This window comes from Pseudochaenichthys georgianus, unplaced genomic scaffold (assembly GCF_902827115.2).
Source record: "Pseudochaenichthys georgianus unplaced genomic scaffold, fPseGeo1.2 scaffold_200_arrow_ctg1, whole genome shotgun sequence".
In the NCBI taxonomy this organism is placed as follows: Eukaryota; Metazoa; Chordata; class Actinopteri; order Perciformes; family Channichthyidae; genus Pseudochaenichthys; species Pseudochaenichthys georgianus.
This window is the reverse complement of record NW_027262720.1, coordinates 433,487-449,113: the sequence shown is the minus strand read 5'-3', so window position 1 is coordinate 449,113 and position 15,627 is coordinate 433,487. Positions and strand designations below refer to the sequence as shown.

Sequence of the window (15,627 nt, the reverse complement as noted above, 5' to 3'; positions counted from 1 at the left end):
GGCAGAAGACAAAGTAAACTCTCAACAGAGTGGGAATAACGTGGAGCAGGGCTGAGACGGAGGTTGGGCTGGACGTGGCAGGCAGGACGGAATGGAATATGGAGTTTCACTGTGAGTATACGAAGAACTGGCGAAGTCTGATGATCGAACCGGAGTTTTAAGCAGCAGCAGGTGAGTAGTGGTAATCAGTGATGATGAGAAACAGGAGCGGAGGTGAGTTGGCGGAAAACGGAAAGTAGGTCAACCACGCCCAGCCAGGAAGACAGACGAACGGATAGACAAACAAACAAAAAAAAGGAGAAGGAGATACTGCAATTCCTCACAGTACCCCCCCCCCCCCCCCCTCAATGGGAGCCACCTGGCGACCACCAGGCTTGTTTGGATGAGCCCTGTGAAAGGCCCTCACCATGATTGGGTCCAGGACACGGGAACGAGGAACCCAGCATCGCTCCTCGAGGCCATAACCCTCCCAGTCCACCAGATACTGGAAACCCCTGCCCCGACGTCTGACGTCCAAAAGACGGTGCACCGTATAAGCAGGGTGATTGTCGATGATACGGGCGGGAGGAGGGGGTAAGGCCGGAGGGCTCAATTCACTGGTGTGAACCTGCTTAATCTGAGACACGTGGAAAGTGGGGTGAATTCTCAGAGCTCTGGGAAGCTTTAACCGATCCGCAGAAGGGTTAATGATCCTTAGGATGGGAAAAGGACCAATGAATCGTGGGGAAAGCTTCTTGGACTCAGAGATGAGAGGAATGTTGCGGGAGGACAACCAGACTGACTGGCCTGGGACGTATAGAGGAGCTGCCTTTCTGTGACGGTTGGCTGATCGCTGGTTCCGTGCCGAAGTCTGGAGAAGGGCAGATCGTGTATCTCTGAACTGGGGACCGCGGTCTGAGACAATGTCGGCAGGGATACCATGTAACCGGAAAACATGTTCTGTGAGGAGTTGGGAGGTCTCCAGGGCTGACGGGAGTTTTGGAAGAGCAACGAAGTGAGCCGACTTGGAAAACCGGTCTACTACAGTGAGGATTGTGGTGTTGCCCTGGGAGGGGGGCAGGCCGGTAACAAAATCCAGTGCGATGTGTGACCAGGGACGACTAGGGATAGGAAGGGGCTGGAGCAACCCTGCAGGAGACTGGTGGGAGGACTTACTCCTAGCACACGTGGGACAGGCAGAAACGTACTCCAGAGTGTCCCTGTTGATCGTTGGCCACAAGAAATGTCTCTTCAGGAAAGAAAGAGTGCGGTTTACTCCGGGATGGATTGAGAACCGGGAATTGTGGACCCACTGTAGAACCTTGGAGCGGGCAGCATCAGGAACAAACCGACGGTTCGGAGGACCATTGCCTGGATCTGGTTGCTCTCTCAATGCCTCCAGGATGGTGTTATTAATTTCCCAAGAGAGGGCGCCTACCACACAACTCTTGGGAAGGATTGAAGCATCTGGAGGATCAGGAGAGTCAGGAGAGTATAGCCTAGACAGAGCATCGGGTTTTATATTCCTGGAGCCAGGGCGGAGACGATTCGGCTTCCTGATTTTCCGGCCGCGGCATTACTATAACGTTTTTTTTGTCACTTTAATATCAAATCGGTCGGTGACGCAGAGATCAGGGAACAGACGTGACAGCGGCACAGCAACACGGAGCAGTCTGCTTTATCCACCAACACAAGAACACCAGTCCAGAACCGACAGCAGAAGGACCCGCTCTGAATCACTCCGTGTCGCTGCGGCTCAGAGACACAGGGATTTATGTTTTTCAAAAATAATCGCGTTACAATCATGTCAGGTTTTTGGTGGATTTAATTAAGTCTTGGATTGCAGAGTATGAATGTCCTCTAGCAATTTTCAGACGATATATATGTGTGTAAAGTTTGTGAAGGCAGGAGGAAAAAAGCTTCCGCGATCACCGTCTCCTCTCCGTTCCTCCAAGCCCCGCCCCCTCCCTGAAAATAATGAGTGACAGGCTGACAGTGACCCGATAGAAACTTTGTTATTCACTTAATCACTGAGATATAATGAAGCTAATTTAGTCTCATGCATTCATGGGATTTATGTAACAGTAAAACAGAGAATGTAAGTGTGCACTGTGACGACCCCTCCACACCACGTGGGGTGCCGTCTGGTTGTGTGTGTGGTTTTGTGTGTGATTGCAGGTTCCAGCTGCAGCTGTCTGATGAGGCGCACCTGGAAAGGAAGAGGATATAGGAGGAGCCCAGCCGTTACGTCGCTCTGTCTTCTCTGGGCACTTGTCCTGTGCAGCGTCAGGGACCTGTTGCCGGTTTTTGTTGTTTGTGTACTTGTTTGTTTTGAATAAATGAACATTATTTATCATACCCCTCGTCTCGCCTCCCCGCTTTATGTTGCAGCCCAGGAGCCGGGTTGTAACATATGGGGGCTCGTTGCTTTGGACCTGGGAAACGTGTGCGAACTGGATGTCCATTGTGGGGACGGATTTCGCGCAGCTGTCATTGTGTGCAGCTGATTGGCTGGGAGTAGCGTTGCGGGGGTGAGTGTTTGACAGTTCAAGTACACGGAGAGTGTATGGCAGCAAGTAGAGACAGATCATTAGTTACCGTGGTATCTGTCCCTGTTAGGTATAGTACGGTCTTCCTTGAAGGTCGTAGGGGGGGCTGTTAGTGCGGTGTGAAAGTGGTTAGAGCTATTAGCTCGGGAGCACGCCGAGGCTGCGGGTGGAGTTGCCGGTTTGCCGGTCGCCTCGCCGAGCTTACGGTAGAAAAGTGCATAAGTACCCGCCATAATTAGCACCTGAAGACTAGCGGGGAGTTTAGCTAGTTTCTGAAGGCAGTTAGAGGGACGGGCCACGGTAGCGTGTAGGTTGTGTGGTAGCGTGAACGTGCACTCCGTGTTTGCATGATGGAGAGTGTGGAGGAGTTTGTGAGAGCGCCTACAGAGGAGCTACTGGAGGGTTTCTCACGGGAGCAGCTGATCAGTGTTGCTGAACATTTCCGCTTGGATGTTGGGGATAAGAGGATGAAGGAAAACATAAGAGGGATTGTAAGAGCAAATTTGTTTGAGTTAGGTGTTTTCAAAGGAGGAAAACATACTGTTAATCCTAGCAGTGGCAGTACGTCTGGCTGCAGTGATACAGGCCTGACTTTTGAACAGAGAAAGGAGTTGCTGTTGTTGCAAACAGAGATGGAGAAGCTGGCAGTGGAAAAAATAAGGGGGGAGGTAGAAATTAAAAGGCTTGAGTTAGAGGAGCGGAGGTTGGGTTTTCCTGCTGGGGCTGCAAGTCAGGCCTCTAATTTCCCTGGTAGAGCTACTCCATTTGACGTTTCCGGTAATCTGCGGGTTGTGCCTCAGTTTAATGAACGAGATCCAGATACATTTTTCTCCTTGTTTGAGCGTGTGGCTGAGAGCAGAGAGTGGTCAGAGGCCAATAGCACCTTGTTGCTGTAGTGTGTGCTAACAGGTAGGGCCCAGGAAGCCTACTCTGCTTTAACGATGGAGGACAGCAAAGTGTATCTGATGGTCAAAACTGCTGTGTTGAGGGCTTACGAGTTGGTCCCTGAGGCCTATCGACAGAGGTTCAGGTCCTGGGAGATGTCTGACAAGCAGACACATGTTGAGTTTGCCAGGGATCTGGTTACCTCTTTCGGTAGGTGGTGTAACTCTTTGAAAGTGGATACGTATGTCGCATTGTGTGAGTTGATGGTGTTGGAGCAATTTAAAAATTCTGTGCCCAGCCACATTGCGGTTTACATCAGCGAGCGCAAAGTGAAGACTGCTGCAGAGGCTGCTGCTCTGGCAGATGACTATGTGCTAACGCACAGGGGCGGTCGCAACTTCAGGGTCCAGGATGGAGGGGGTATGTATCGTGCAGGGAGATGGGAAGAGAAAGCTAATCCGCACGGGGGTGAGCGTGAGATGCGAGGTCCGCCACTGGGAGATTCGGAGATCTGTCATTACTGCAGGGAGAGAGGGCACTGGAAGGCTGACTGTCCCAAAGCTAAGGCTAGCAGGGGGAACTGTGTAGGCCAGTTTAACTCTGCTGCTTGTGCTGTATCTGTGGTGCCGTTACCTGTCATCTCTCCCTGTCAGCGGATTAATGAGCCATGCGGGTGGAAGGACCCAGTGTTTTCTGCATTTGTGTCAACCGGATACGTGTCATTGGTGGGAAGTGACATCAGCGTGCCGGTAAAGATTTTGAGAGACACTGCATCGTATGACTCGTACATTCTGAGCTCTGTGTTACCGTTTTCGGAAGAATCTGGAACTGGGGATTTTGTCCGGATGCGAGGGATGGGAATGACTGTTGTGTCTGTTCCTCTGCATTCTGTGGTGCTTAACTCAGGTCTGGTGCAGGGTGAGGTCGCCATGGGGGTCCGTCCTGTAATGCCAATTGGTGGTGTGGATGTTATCCTGGGTAACGGCCTGGCTGGCAGCCGTGTGTGGGCTGAGGGTCCACCGCCTACCATGCAGTCATCTTCACCCACTGTGACTGTTAAGGCAGGGGAGAATGTCAAGTGCTCTCCTAAAGTGTTGGTGGCTTGTTCTGTGAGCCGTGCACAGGAGGGATCTGAGCGGGGTGAAGAGTTCAGTGCGACAGATTCAGTGGTTATTCCTGACTGGTTGTTGTCGGTATCCCGCAGTGAGTTGGTGATGGAGCAGAAAGCGGATGTCTCCCTCAGTCCGTTTTTTGAGGCGGTTCTTTCCACCGAGGATGGAAATGGTGTCACCAGGGCTTGTCAGCTGCAAGGGGGATTGCTGGTCAGAAAGTGGTGGTCACGTGGTCAAGGCTTCATTGGTGGGCCAGCGTATCAGATTGTGGTTCCTGTCAGATTTCGTGAGGAGGTCCTCAGAAAAGCGCATGGGCAGTCGGGACATCTGGGTGTCCGTAAAACATGTGGTTACCTGTTGCGGCATGTCTTTTGGCCTGGGTTGAGGAGAGATGTGTCTCTGCATGTTGGGTCATGTCACGCATGGTCGGGTGGGGCAGTTCGGCAGCGTCCTGGGGGTCAGGTCTTGGGTTTGTTGCCAGGGTCTAGGTTGCGGGTTCTGGAGGGACATTCCGGGTTCTTCCCGGTGCACGGTCAGGGGACTGGTCAGAGTCGTTTTCTGTCCACGCCGGAATATCGGAGAAGAGCTCCTAGCTATTCGGGTACTTAACAGTGTTCTTAGGGGAACTCCTTTCTTATGGGGGGGGAGTGTGACGACCCCTCCACACCACGTGGGGTGCCGTCTGGTTGTGTGTGTGGTTTTGTGTGTGATTGCAGGTTCCAGCTGCAGCTGTCTGATGAGGCGCACCTGCCGGATGAGTTACACCTGGAAAGGAAGAGGATATAGGAGGAGCCCAGCCGTTACGTCGCTCTGTCTTCTCTGGGCACTTGTCCTGTGCAGCGTCAGGGACCTGTTGCCGGTTTTTGTTGTTTGTGTACTTGTTTGTTTTGAATAAATGAACATTATTTATCATACCCCTCGTCTCGCCTCCCCGCTTTATGTTGCAGCCCAGGAGCCGGGTTGTAACAGCACCCACATGCAGTATTTTAGTTTGTATATGCTGTTGTAAATACTCCTGGTGTCTGCTGTGTTCAGACTCAAGTCCTGTGTGTGATGCCTCATTCAGGACATTCAGCGTCCTTTCTTAACAGAAGGCCGTGGCTAGAAGCTGCAGCTCGACTGCAGAAGCATTAGCTTTTTGTTTTTGAGGATGGAACAACTTCACACACGGAGGCTAGACCTATACAATTCATTTATTTTGGTTCATAAATTAGTGTCAAGACATTTATGTTATTGATTTCTGAAGCACTTTCTAAATAATAAAAAGGGAGTTCATATGTATTTACTGCATGAATGCATTGATGAAAAATAAGCCATGTGCAGTAATATAGAAAATTGAGGATTCAACGCATTGGTATGAATCGTGATGCACCGGGATATCGAACCGAATCGAAGACAGGATAATCGTAATCGAATCGAATCGTGAGACCAGTGAAGATGCACAGCCCTAATAAGGAGTGGCCTATTTTCCCGCCTCTGGTAATCAACACCAGACCCTGGAAACAAAGACATCTCTATATGCAACTCTGCATGTGCCTTTAAACCCCTCACCCACAGGAAAGCAGACGACCTCTTTGACCTTTGTCCTCCTCTAGTTACAGACAGAGCACAAGCAAGGAGAAATGAGAATCTTGAAACACAAAGAGATATCCTTAAAATATTCTCTGACACTAACTACTGTTGTTTGGGTTATTTTTTCCTGGGAATGGTGACAGCATTAATCGAATCGAATCGTGAGACCAGTGAAGATGCACAGCCCTAGTAGCTATTGGTCCTTACCCTGCTGTGTGAAGAGGAAAAAGAAAAGATCTGCGTCAGTGGATCGTATCTGTTCTGGATTGGCACACTCGGTGGTTTAGGAGGATTGTTTTTAGTTATTATCTTTGCTTTCTAATGCCTGTTGTAAAATGCCATTATATATGTGTTTTACTGTAAGTATTCCTAAAAGGTATTTTAATTTGTTTTGTAAAGCACTTTGAATTGTCGCGTACAGAAAAGTGCTATATAAATAAACTTGCCTTGCAGCACAGCCAAACTTGACAGGCTCTTCTCTGTCATTGTAGACCGCAAATGCCTCATTCCTTCCGTCTACTTGGATCCGACATGCTCCTCGTTTTGCGCTGTCCCCCCGTTCAAATGAAATCGCCGCCAATCATATTTCCAGGCTCGCGTCAGGGGAGGGGTTACAAGGCTCGCGTCTTGTGCTGCATTCACTTGCACATTAGAGATTTTCTCTCATAAATGTCCGATGAGCCACATCTTTTCTTTCAAAACAAAGCTGCCAATTGGGGTGGCAAGGCATTTTTCTGAGGTGGCAGCTGCCACCCCGTAGAACCGCCACTGCTCTGAATGGCATACTTGTATATGTTTTTAGTAGGGCTGTCAGTCGATTAAAATATGTAATCGCATGATTGTCCATAGTTAATCACACATTTTTTATCTGTTCTAAATGTACCTTATGGCGCATTTCCACTGCAGCGGGGTAGCCCCGTTTAAGCGTCCCTAAGCGTCCTCAACTCAGGCCTCGGGCTGCCTCGCTGGCCGTCCGAGGCCGTGGCGCATTTCCATTACAGTTTAGGACCTGGGGTAGCAACGCAGTGTAGGCGGGGCGATCAGCTTTTTGGTCGGAGCGACGCTGGGTAAAACTGCAGTGGCGTCATTTTCAATGCGACACAACTCACAAAACACACACAACAATGGAGGATGTGGAAGCGATCGTTTACTTGTTTCTTGGTGTGTGGCTTGTTATCACAGCAAGAAGGAAAGTGATCACAGCAAGCATTGCATTGTATTCATTGTATTGAACATAAATAAATCCTTTTTTTTTCATATACATGTGTTTGTCAAATGTTTTAAACAAATATTATCTGAATTGAATATTTGAATTTCAAGCACCAGTAAGTACTGCCCCATAATAAGAACATTTGAGGAAATATCAGATCATGAAAATAATCTTTCTAATCAATTAAGCAAATATCAAAGCTAACTATAAACATAAATACTAAAGTGTAAAACACAGCAAAACTATATTCATAAATGCAAGTGTAAAATAGTGTGGACAATTGTAAACATGGATGGAGACTAAAGTATCCACAACATAAAATAATATATTAAATATAACCTCAACCTTTCTTCTAGACATGTTAAAAGCTTGCTTGAATGGGTTATAGGTTTATTTTGTTCTCTCGTCTTTGAAATATATAAGGAATGTGTTGTTTGAGTCTAGTAGAACGAGGGTATTACAATTGAGCAATTTCTACATGTATTATGTATTTATCATGTATTCTTAATACCATTACAAAATAACCATGTAATAATGTTTTAGAGGAGGACCTCAAGCTAGCTAGCTAACTGATGGTGTTTGTTATTGCTTTATAAATTCATGTATGTTTATGATTTTTTTCTGTTGGGTGCCATTCATTATCAACAAGAGATAAGATAAGTCAAAGAAGTACTTTATTGATGGCAGTATAAAAATACAAATGTTGTATCAAAGGCATGCCATTAAACAATACAAATAAAACATGTAAAACTGTATTGCAGCCAGCATAAATATACATGGGATTGTAAATATAAAATAAACATTTTAAAGAAAATAAATAAACAAGGAAGTACAAATGTTGCATTTAAAAATTAACTAGATAAAAAATATATAATATGTACAATAACTATTAAGGTTTTTTGAAGTATCAGGGAGGAGACGGGCCAGTCGGCTGCCCAGTCATGGTGCCGTTCCTGCTGGGCCCGATCCTCTCCTCCTCGTTTCCTCTTGCCTGGGTGACAATAAGATAATAATTAGCAATAAGGAAAAAACACAGGACAGGTACAGGTCACACAAGGATATAAGAATAACATGTATAAACAGAACAACAGTAAGGTGAAATAAAGAAAGTTCTGGCCCTAGATGTTTACAGTGATTGTGAAAGTGAATTACATTATGTCCAGCCTGTTGATAATGAATATAAATATATGTATATGATAGGATGTCACACACAACTGTACTAGCTGCTTACTAGCTAAGACTTTACTTGTAACAGAGCATTTCCACACAGTGGTATAGCTTATTTTAATTACTGACGATGGATGATCCACGGTTTAAAAAAACAAAACACAATTCCAGTCGTTTTGCCATTTCTATTTCTTACCTAGAACCACACGCTGCGGTGTCGTGATGGCACTCGGTGTTGGTGGTTGAGTCACCGTTGTTCGGGAATGTTCCTCCTCACGAGTCCCAATGTAATCATCTAGAACAGCAAAATGACTTGTTAATTCCACAAACTACTGCAGCACAATACTAAATAGCAACAACAACTATAGAAAAGAAAAACTGAACGTAAACAATGGCACATATGGTGTTAGCAAACAACAGCTCTAGCTAAGGCTATCTGCCTAGGCTATCTGCCTTAGCTAGCTATGTAGCTCTTCGGGGCTCCATAAAAGCACGGGTTGTCGAACATTAATGTAAGGATAAAATAGACTTCTTTGTTAGAAGTGAGCGTACCTTGCAGGGACTCCAGTAAAGCCGTTGCCGTTTTCCCTACATCGCAGGAAAGTCCTCGAAAATCCGCGCTCGGACATCTGTGCAGAGACATCCTGGAACACTTTCCCATTTCGCGTTGTTCCGTCGAGCTCCCGCTGGATTGTATCATCCCCAATGAGATGTAGGAACGTCGTCACCTCCTCGGTCGACCACGGTGTGCTTTTCTTCGACGTTGCCATTTTTGTAGCTCCTCCGTTTACAAAATGCTGCCATCTTGCTTCTTGATATATGTGACGCGAGGGATGATCTCACGCGCAATCTTGTGACGATTCTCTCTGACCAATCAGCAGTCGAGTGTTGACGTCACAGCCCTGGCCTGGTCTGATAGAACCACGATTTTATGGGGCCGGGAAAAGAGGGAAAAAGTACCCGCTAGCCGGTACTAGGCTATATGGAAATGCCACCAAAAACTGGCCTGGCCGCTTTCGGACGGTTCAGGACGCTTAAACGGGGCTACCCGCTGCAGTGGAAATGCGCCATTAGAGGGATATTTTTCAAGTTTTTAATACTCTTATCAACATATGAGTAGGGTTGGGTACCGAGAACCGGTTCCGGTTCGGCACCGGTTCCAACATTTCGATTCCAACGGCATCATTTAGAAATGTGAATTTCGGTTCCGCTTTGCGATGCCTGAGGAAATGTTTCTCGCCGCTCTCCGTAGCCGACTGTATGACTGCGGCGGGGCGGGAAATGTAGCATTGTACCTTCACTTCCTACAGCGAGCAACTACCCATGTTCGCCTAGGGCTCCAGATCTGTGGAGGCGCTGCGCTGACATCTCTGGGAGAAAAAAAATAATAAGAACATAATTAAGTAAATGTAACACCCTTTTCATCCCGGTTACACTTTTCATTTGCCCTGTGCGATGGGCGCTGTAAGTGATGAAAATGGGGGATGTTGGCTTATCTGGCAACTGCAGCTCACAGCCAAAGTGCGAGTGAGCGTGGGAGCGAGCGAGGGAGAAAGGGAGGGTGCACCGGTACGCGCTGTTGTAACTTGTTATTAGCATCTGGTGCTAGCTGCTCTAACGGAAGAAGAAGAAGTCCTCTCCAGTCAGACTGAGGCTGATAACTTCAGCTCAGTGAGGTAAAGGACTCTGAGTGTTTAGATAGTTCACTTTAGTCTAAGTTATCTCAGTGGGTCTCAAACGTTTTGATCACAATTTAAGTAAACACATCTTGCCAAGGCACTCCTTTATAATTATTGGGATAAAACAGGTTTGAAATCATTCCAATGTATACTATAGGACAGTAAACCAGACATATCGTTTTAAACTGGAGAGATAAAAACATATGCATAAATAAAATAGTAAAATAAGATATGAATGAACAACAAAAATAAAATACATTACATGTATTTGTTATTGGCTATGGTAGGTTATTGGTTATGCTCACATACTTATTTAATTATTAAAATGTAAACTGATCTTTTTCATATGGGTGTTTGGAGTTGTACCCCCTAGATCTAGTCTCTAGTAATTCTGCTTAAAGTGCACCAGATTGAAGCATTTTACTTTAAAATGTTCAAACATTTCTTCCCGGTATGCTATGCCTGAGAAGGCAGGTATGCTTGTTTTTCTCAACAAAACTGTTCTTTAAAAGTTGGACTGTTGCACTGTTGCAGCTTCAGTGGTTCTCAGGTTACAGTTAGCAGTGAATATAAACAGACTGATTAATGTGAATATTACTGTAAACTAACCTGTGTAAAAGTTTCTCGAATAAATGTAATTATTTTGGTGGAAGAAGCATGTATCATTTTTTTTTACCCTGCCCCTCAAACAATCGGAATTGAGAACCGTTAAGAACCGGAATCGAAAAGTAGAATCGGAATCAGAATCGTGGAAATTCAAACGATACCCAACCCTGCATATGAGTGGACAAATATGCTTTATGCTAATGTTTATTATCATTTGAACAATGACAAATATTCTCATGAATATTAAACACAACAACCTCTGAATATTACAAATATTCGCCTCAATTCAACCTGGAACCTCTCATACAATAATACAATACAGTGTGTGTGTGTGCGTGCGTGCGTGCGTGCGTGTGTGTGTGGTAGTGCTGGGGGGAAACGATTATTTCGAAAACGACTAATCTAACGATTATTTTTCTGTTGTTCAATTAATAAAAAACGTCATGTAAAAAAAAGATTTTCACGATACTGTGTCTCAGGGGATCTTAATATTTAACAAACTATTAATGTGTTATACCAGATTAACGGAAATAATCTCAGCTAACTGACGATACACACCATGTTTACCGAAACAAAACACAAGTCTCATAAGAAGCATCTAAATGACCCATGAGCGAAAAATGCTAACGGACATTGGCACAGAACTCAAGATAAAAGTACCCTTATTACTTATCGTAGCTGCACATACAATATATCCGATTAAAGCTGAGACTCCACAGATTATGTAGGTATATAGTATCAGCACTGAGTGATCCGGACTCGCGACAGGGGAAGCAAATACAGTCATCACAACACGTACCTTTACAGAGCTTCTAGGGAGATCGTCTCACCGTAGCTGTCAATCTGATCAAAAGACGTGTTCAATGGCATTAAAATGAGAAAAAACGCGGCTGAATCGGTTAATCCATAGGGTTTTAACGTCTATGTATAAAAAAATGATTGAATTTATAATTCATAATTCCATTTTTATGTAAAGATCGGAGAGCAAATGCTAGCTGCTAATGGTAGCCACCACAGCTAGCTGCCGCTTTAAATGTTCCAACATAGCTGTTGTGCTTGTGTGATATGCCAACTCCATTTGGCAAAGACTGCAAATGACAATATCTTTGCGTTTTGGACTAACTTTAAAATATTCCCATGCTTTTGAAGACCTAGGGCGAGATGTTTTCGTTTGAGGGCTTCGTGCGCAATCCTGTGAGGAGGAGGTGGTAGCCGTGTCAGTCTCCATTGTGTTTGAAGTGCGATTGCGAACTGCTTGTTGCTTTGGGTGACCCACCTGTGTGTAGCGACGCGTCGACGCGGAAATATGTCGTCGACGATATTTAGAAGTCACTGTGATGGATCGTTGGAGCTGTGTGCAACTCAAGGCATATGCTCGAACGGAAGCTGCCGGGACACTGCAATCATGTTGCGCACTATCCGTGCTGAGTGTGCTGACTTCTCCTATGTCCCACTGTCTGGCTTCCTGCATCAAGTCAAGTGCTCGGCGCAGTTGTGGCGAAATGTCGCTCCTCTGTTTTCATTTAAACAGCTCTTTATATCCGTTAGCGCAGATAGCTAGCACCAGATGCTAACAACAGCAATACACGTAAGGTCTCTCTCTCGCTCGCTCGAGCCACACATACACACCCTCCCGGTCCTCCCAATAGCCAATCGGTGCCTGCCGGTGAGCGTGGAAGTGTGGTGTGCCACAAGCGGACGGCAGGAGCGGGGCTGTCAGCATCAGCTTAGATGGTATTTTAAACTCGATGCGCAAACTACGGGGCAGCCGAGAAAAAAAAATACACATGCGTTAATCGCGTTCAAATAATTAGTGGCGCTAATTTTTTTTTGCGTTAGCGCGTTATTAACACGTTAACTTGACAGCCCTAGTTTTTAGATATTTTTAGATATCATCTCATGACGTCTTTAGGAGTAATGAACTAACACAGACTTAACTGTATTATCTAAACAGCGCCTCTTTGCACTTCCTCTAAACCAGGGGTGGGGAACCTTTTTCCTCTCAAGGGCCATTTCAATGTTTTCAACATCCTCCGAGGGCCGTACAAATGATTGGCCTCTGCTTAAAAATTATAAAATCACAGCTCATTCATTTCACCTTTATTTCATTCTGTGCAAAGAAAAAGCAACCTTTTAATCCAGATATCTTACCATGACTCGCACATGCATTCACGTGCACGGTTGTGGCATGACCACCAAAACAGAAATATATGGACACAAGATGTGTGCATATGTATTTAGTTTCCGAAGATTTTTGCACTTTGAGAGCAACATGAAGAGATCTATGGATACATCTCTCAGCACCCAGATGAAACAGAACTGGAAGCAGATTTATTTTTCTTTATGGATATTTTACAAATCACTCCCCTTTAAAACTGTATTCTTGTTTAATAATAATGTAGGGCTGTATTTGGGGTTCCTAAAAAATGGGTAATAGTTCATTTTCAGTGATTAATTGACTATAGATGTTTCATATGTTTCTATTGTGTCCTTAAAAGACTGTAATTCCAACAAATCTAAAGTTAAAACAGTTCTACTTTTACTCAAGTACAAGAACTGAGTACTTCGCCTTTTACTCAAGTACAAGAACTGAGTACTTCTACTTTTACTAAAGTACAAGATCTGATTCTTGCCCCGTTCTCCATTGTTGTTAATGTGAAAATAAAACTCAATTTTTCATAAACACCTTCTTTTAACTGATTTAAATGCGGAAACTGGGGTTATTCATCAGAATTTTGTATGACTTGACTTGCTTGACTCTCACCACAGTAACTTGGGACTTGCTTGAGACTTGTAGGTTAAGACTTGAAATAGTTTGCACATGGCTTCCGGTAACTGCTAGAATCCACTTCAAGACACTGGTACTTGCGTACCATGCTGCGAATGGATCTGGCCCTTCCTACATCCAGGACATGGTTAAACTGTACACCCCAGCACGTGCACTACGCTCTGCATCAGCCAAACGACTCGCTGCACCCTCGCTGCGAGGGGGACCCAAGTTCCCATCAGCAAAAACACGTGGGTTTGCTATCCTGGCTCCAAGATGGTGGAATGAGCTCCCCATTGAAATCAGGACAGCAGAAAGCTTACACACCTTCCGACGCAGACTGAAAACTCATCTCTTTCGACTCCACTTCGAGCGATACATTTACTAACAAAGAATTACTAACAAAGCACTTATATACTAATAAAGGACTGGCTTATCTAAAGCCAGTTGTGTAGCACTTGAAATGTTTTAGCTCTATGAAACCTGATGTACTTAATATGATTCTGTTTTCTTCAAGTTTGTATCTTGTTGATCGAATGCACTTATTGTAAGTTGCTTTGGATAAAAGCGTCAGCTAAATGTAATGTAATGTATGACTTACTCCCAACCTCTGCTATACAACAACGTTCTAACCACAGTAAACACAGCAACGTTCTAACCTATATCTAACCATATTGTGCATTAATATTGTATTTTCTAAACAGGTTGTGATCTTTCATTTGGGGATAACAGTGTTAGTAATATATTGTGAGGAAGTGCACACTGACCTGAGCTCCAGGGGTCTTTTTGTTCTCCTCCATGCTGCTCTCAGTGCTCCTTCTCCGGCTGTGTCTCTGAAATAATCAACACAACTACAGCTGACACAAAACAAGACAACTCAATACAACCGACAGACACAACAAAACAAATCTACAGCCACTTCGTAGGTTCATAGCAGAGGTGAGAAGTAACTAATTACATTTGCTCAAGTACTGTACTTAAGTACTATTTAGAGCAGGGGTCTCAAACTCAAGGCCCGGGGGCCAAATCCGGCCCGCGACTTCATTTTATGTGGCCCGCAAGAGCTTGCAAATAATATAATACGTTTATAATATAATATGCCCATAAACTACATGTCCCACAATGCATCTCGTTTTGTGACATGCGCACTGAAGAGACTTGCAATTATTTGCCCTGGACTTCTGCTTTAAGTTATTATCCTATCTGATAATAATCCAATTCAGAGGCAATAATGTAATATAAGACATTATTTTATATATTATATATTTATATAGTTACAACCGGCCCTTTGAGTGCAACCTTTATGCAAAGGTGGCCCGCGATGAAATTGAGGTACTTAGAGGTACTTGTATTTTACTTGAGTATGTCCATGTAATGCTACTCTGTACTTTTACTTCACTACAATTATTTAATTACTAAATGTTTTTGGTATTAATCTAGTTACTTTAAAGATTTGGATGAATTATGTGAAATATAATCAACTCTTAAATCAGACTTTAGTTCCACCTGGAGTAAATTCAGAAGCTTCCCTGCAGTATACAAAGTCATTCAAACTAGCTGCACCTTCTCTCACACAAACACACTGAAAGATGTTACCTCTCTCTCTCTCCGTCCTGGTTCTTCAGTCTTTCTTCTCCTTGATAAAACACTGCCGTTAAACACACTAATCTCCCTTGAATGCCTTTACTTATGTTTACCGATCAGCGACGAACAAAGAACGGGAGGCAACAAAAACACGGTTTAACGGATAAAAGCACGGATAAATCACCCTCCAAGGATAAACTAAGTCTTTGTATGTGTTTTAAAAGTCTCTTAAACACATTACATTCGGTATAAAATGTGCGTCAACGACTAGCAACGTCTCGCTTCTGAGGCCCAGAAAATGAGATGGGTCTGGCTGCAGACCGCAGCAAGGAGGCGGATCGTATAGGGTCGGATCGTATAGGGGCGTTTCCTAACTTTTTTTATCCAATAGCAATTTAAGGGATTCCAGCTGCTTTTATAAATCCTCGCAGAAGAAGTCATTCGTTCTAGTGATGGGAATTCCGGCTCTTCTTGGTGAGCCGGATCATTTGGCTTGGCTCACCAAGAAGAGCCGGCT

At 44.7% G+C, this 15,627-nt stretch overlaps 1 protein-coding gene and 1 long non-coding RNA gene across 2 annotated transcripts in view; both read right to left on the bottom strand.

Moving 5' to 3' along the window:
• Window positions 1-15,369, bottom strand: part of LOC117441808 (zinc finger protein 91-like) — a 78,271-nt gene extending 62,902 nt beyond the window's left edge. Inside the window, exons 1-2 of the mRNA XM_034077819.2 lie at window positions 15,123-15,369; window positions 14,294-14,359 (exon numbers count right to left, since the gene is read on the bottom strand). Coding sequence (XP_033933710.2) covers window positions 14,294-14,326 — 33 coding nt within the window. The 5' untranslated portion in view covers window positions 14,327-14,359; window positions 15,123-15,369. The remainder of the gene's footprint in view (window positions 1-14,293; window positions 14,360-15,122) is intronic.
• Window positions 8,074-9,268, bottom strand: LOC139433328 (uncharacterized). Its single transcript, XR_011642853.1, has 3 exons — window positions 9,027-9,268; window positions 8,671-8,769; window positions 8,074-8,298 (listed from the first exon to the last, which is right to left on the bottom strand). It is a non-coding gene; the product is annotated as an uncharacterized lncRNA (long non-coding RNA).
• Window positions 15,370-15,627: the final 258 nt, after the last annotated feature.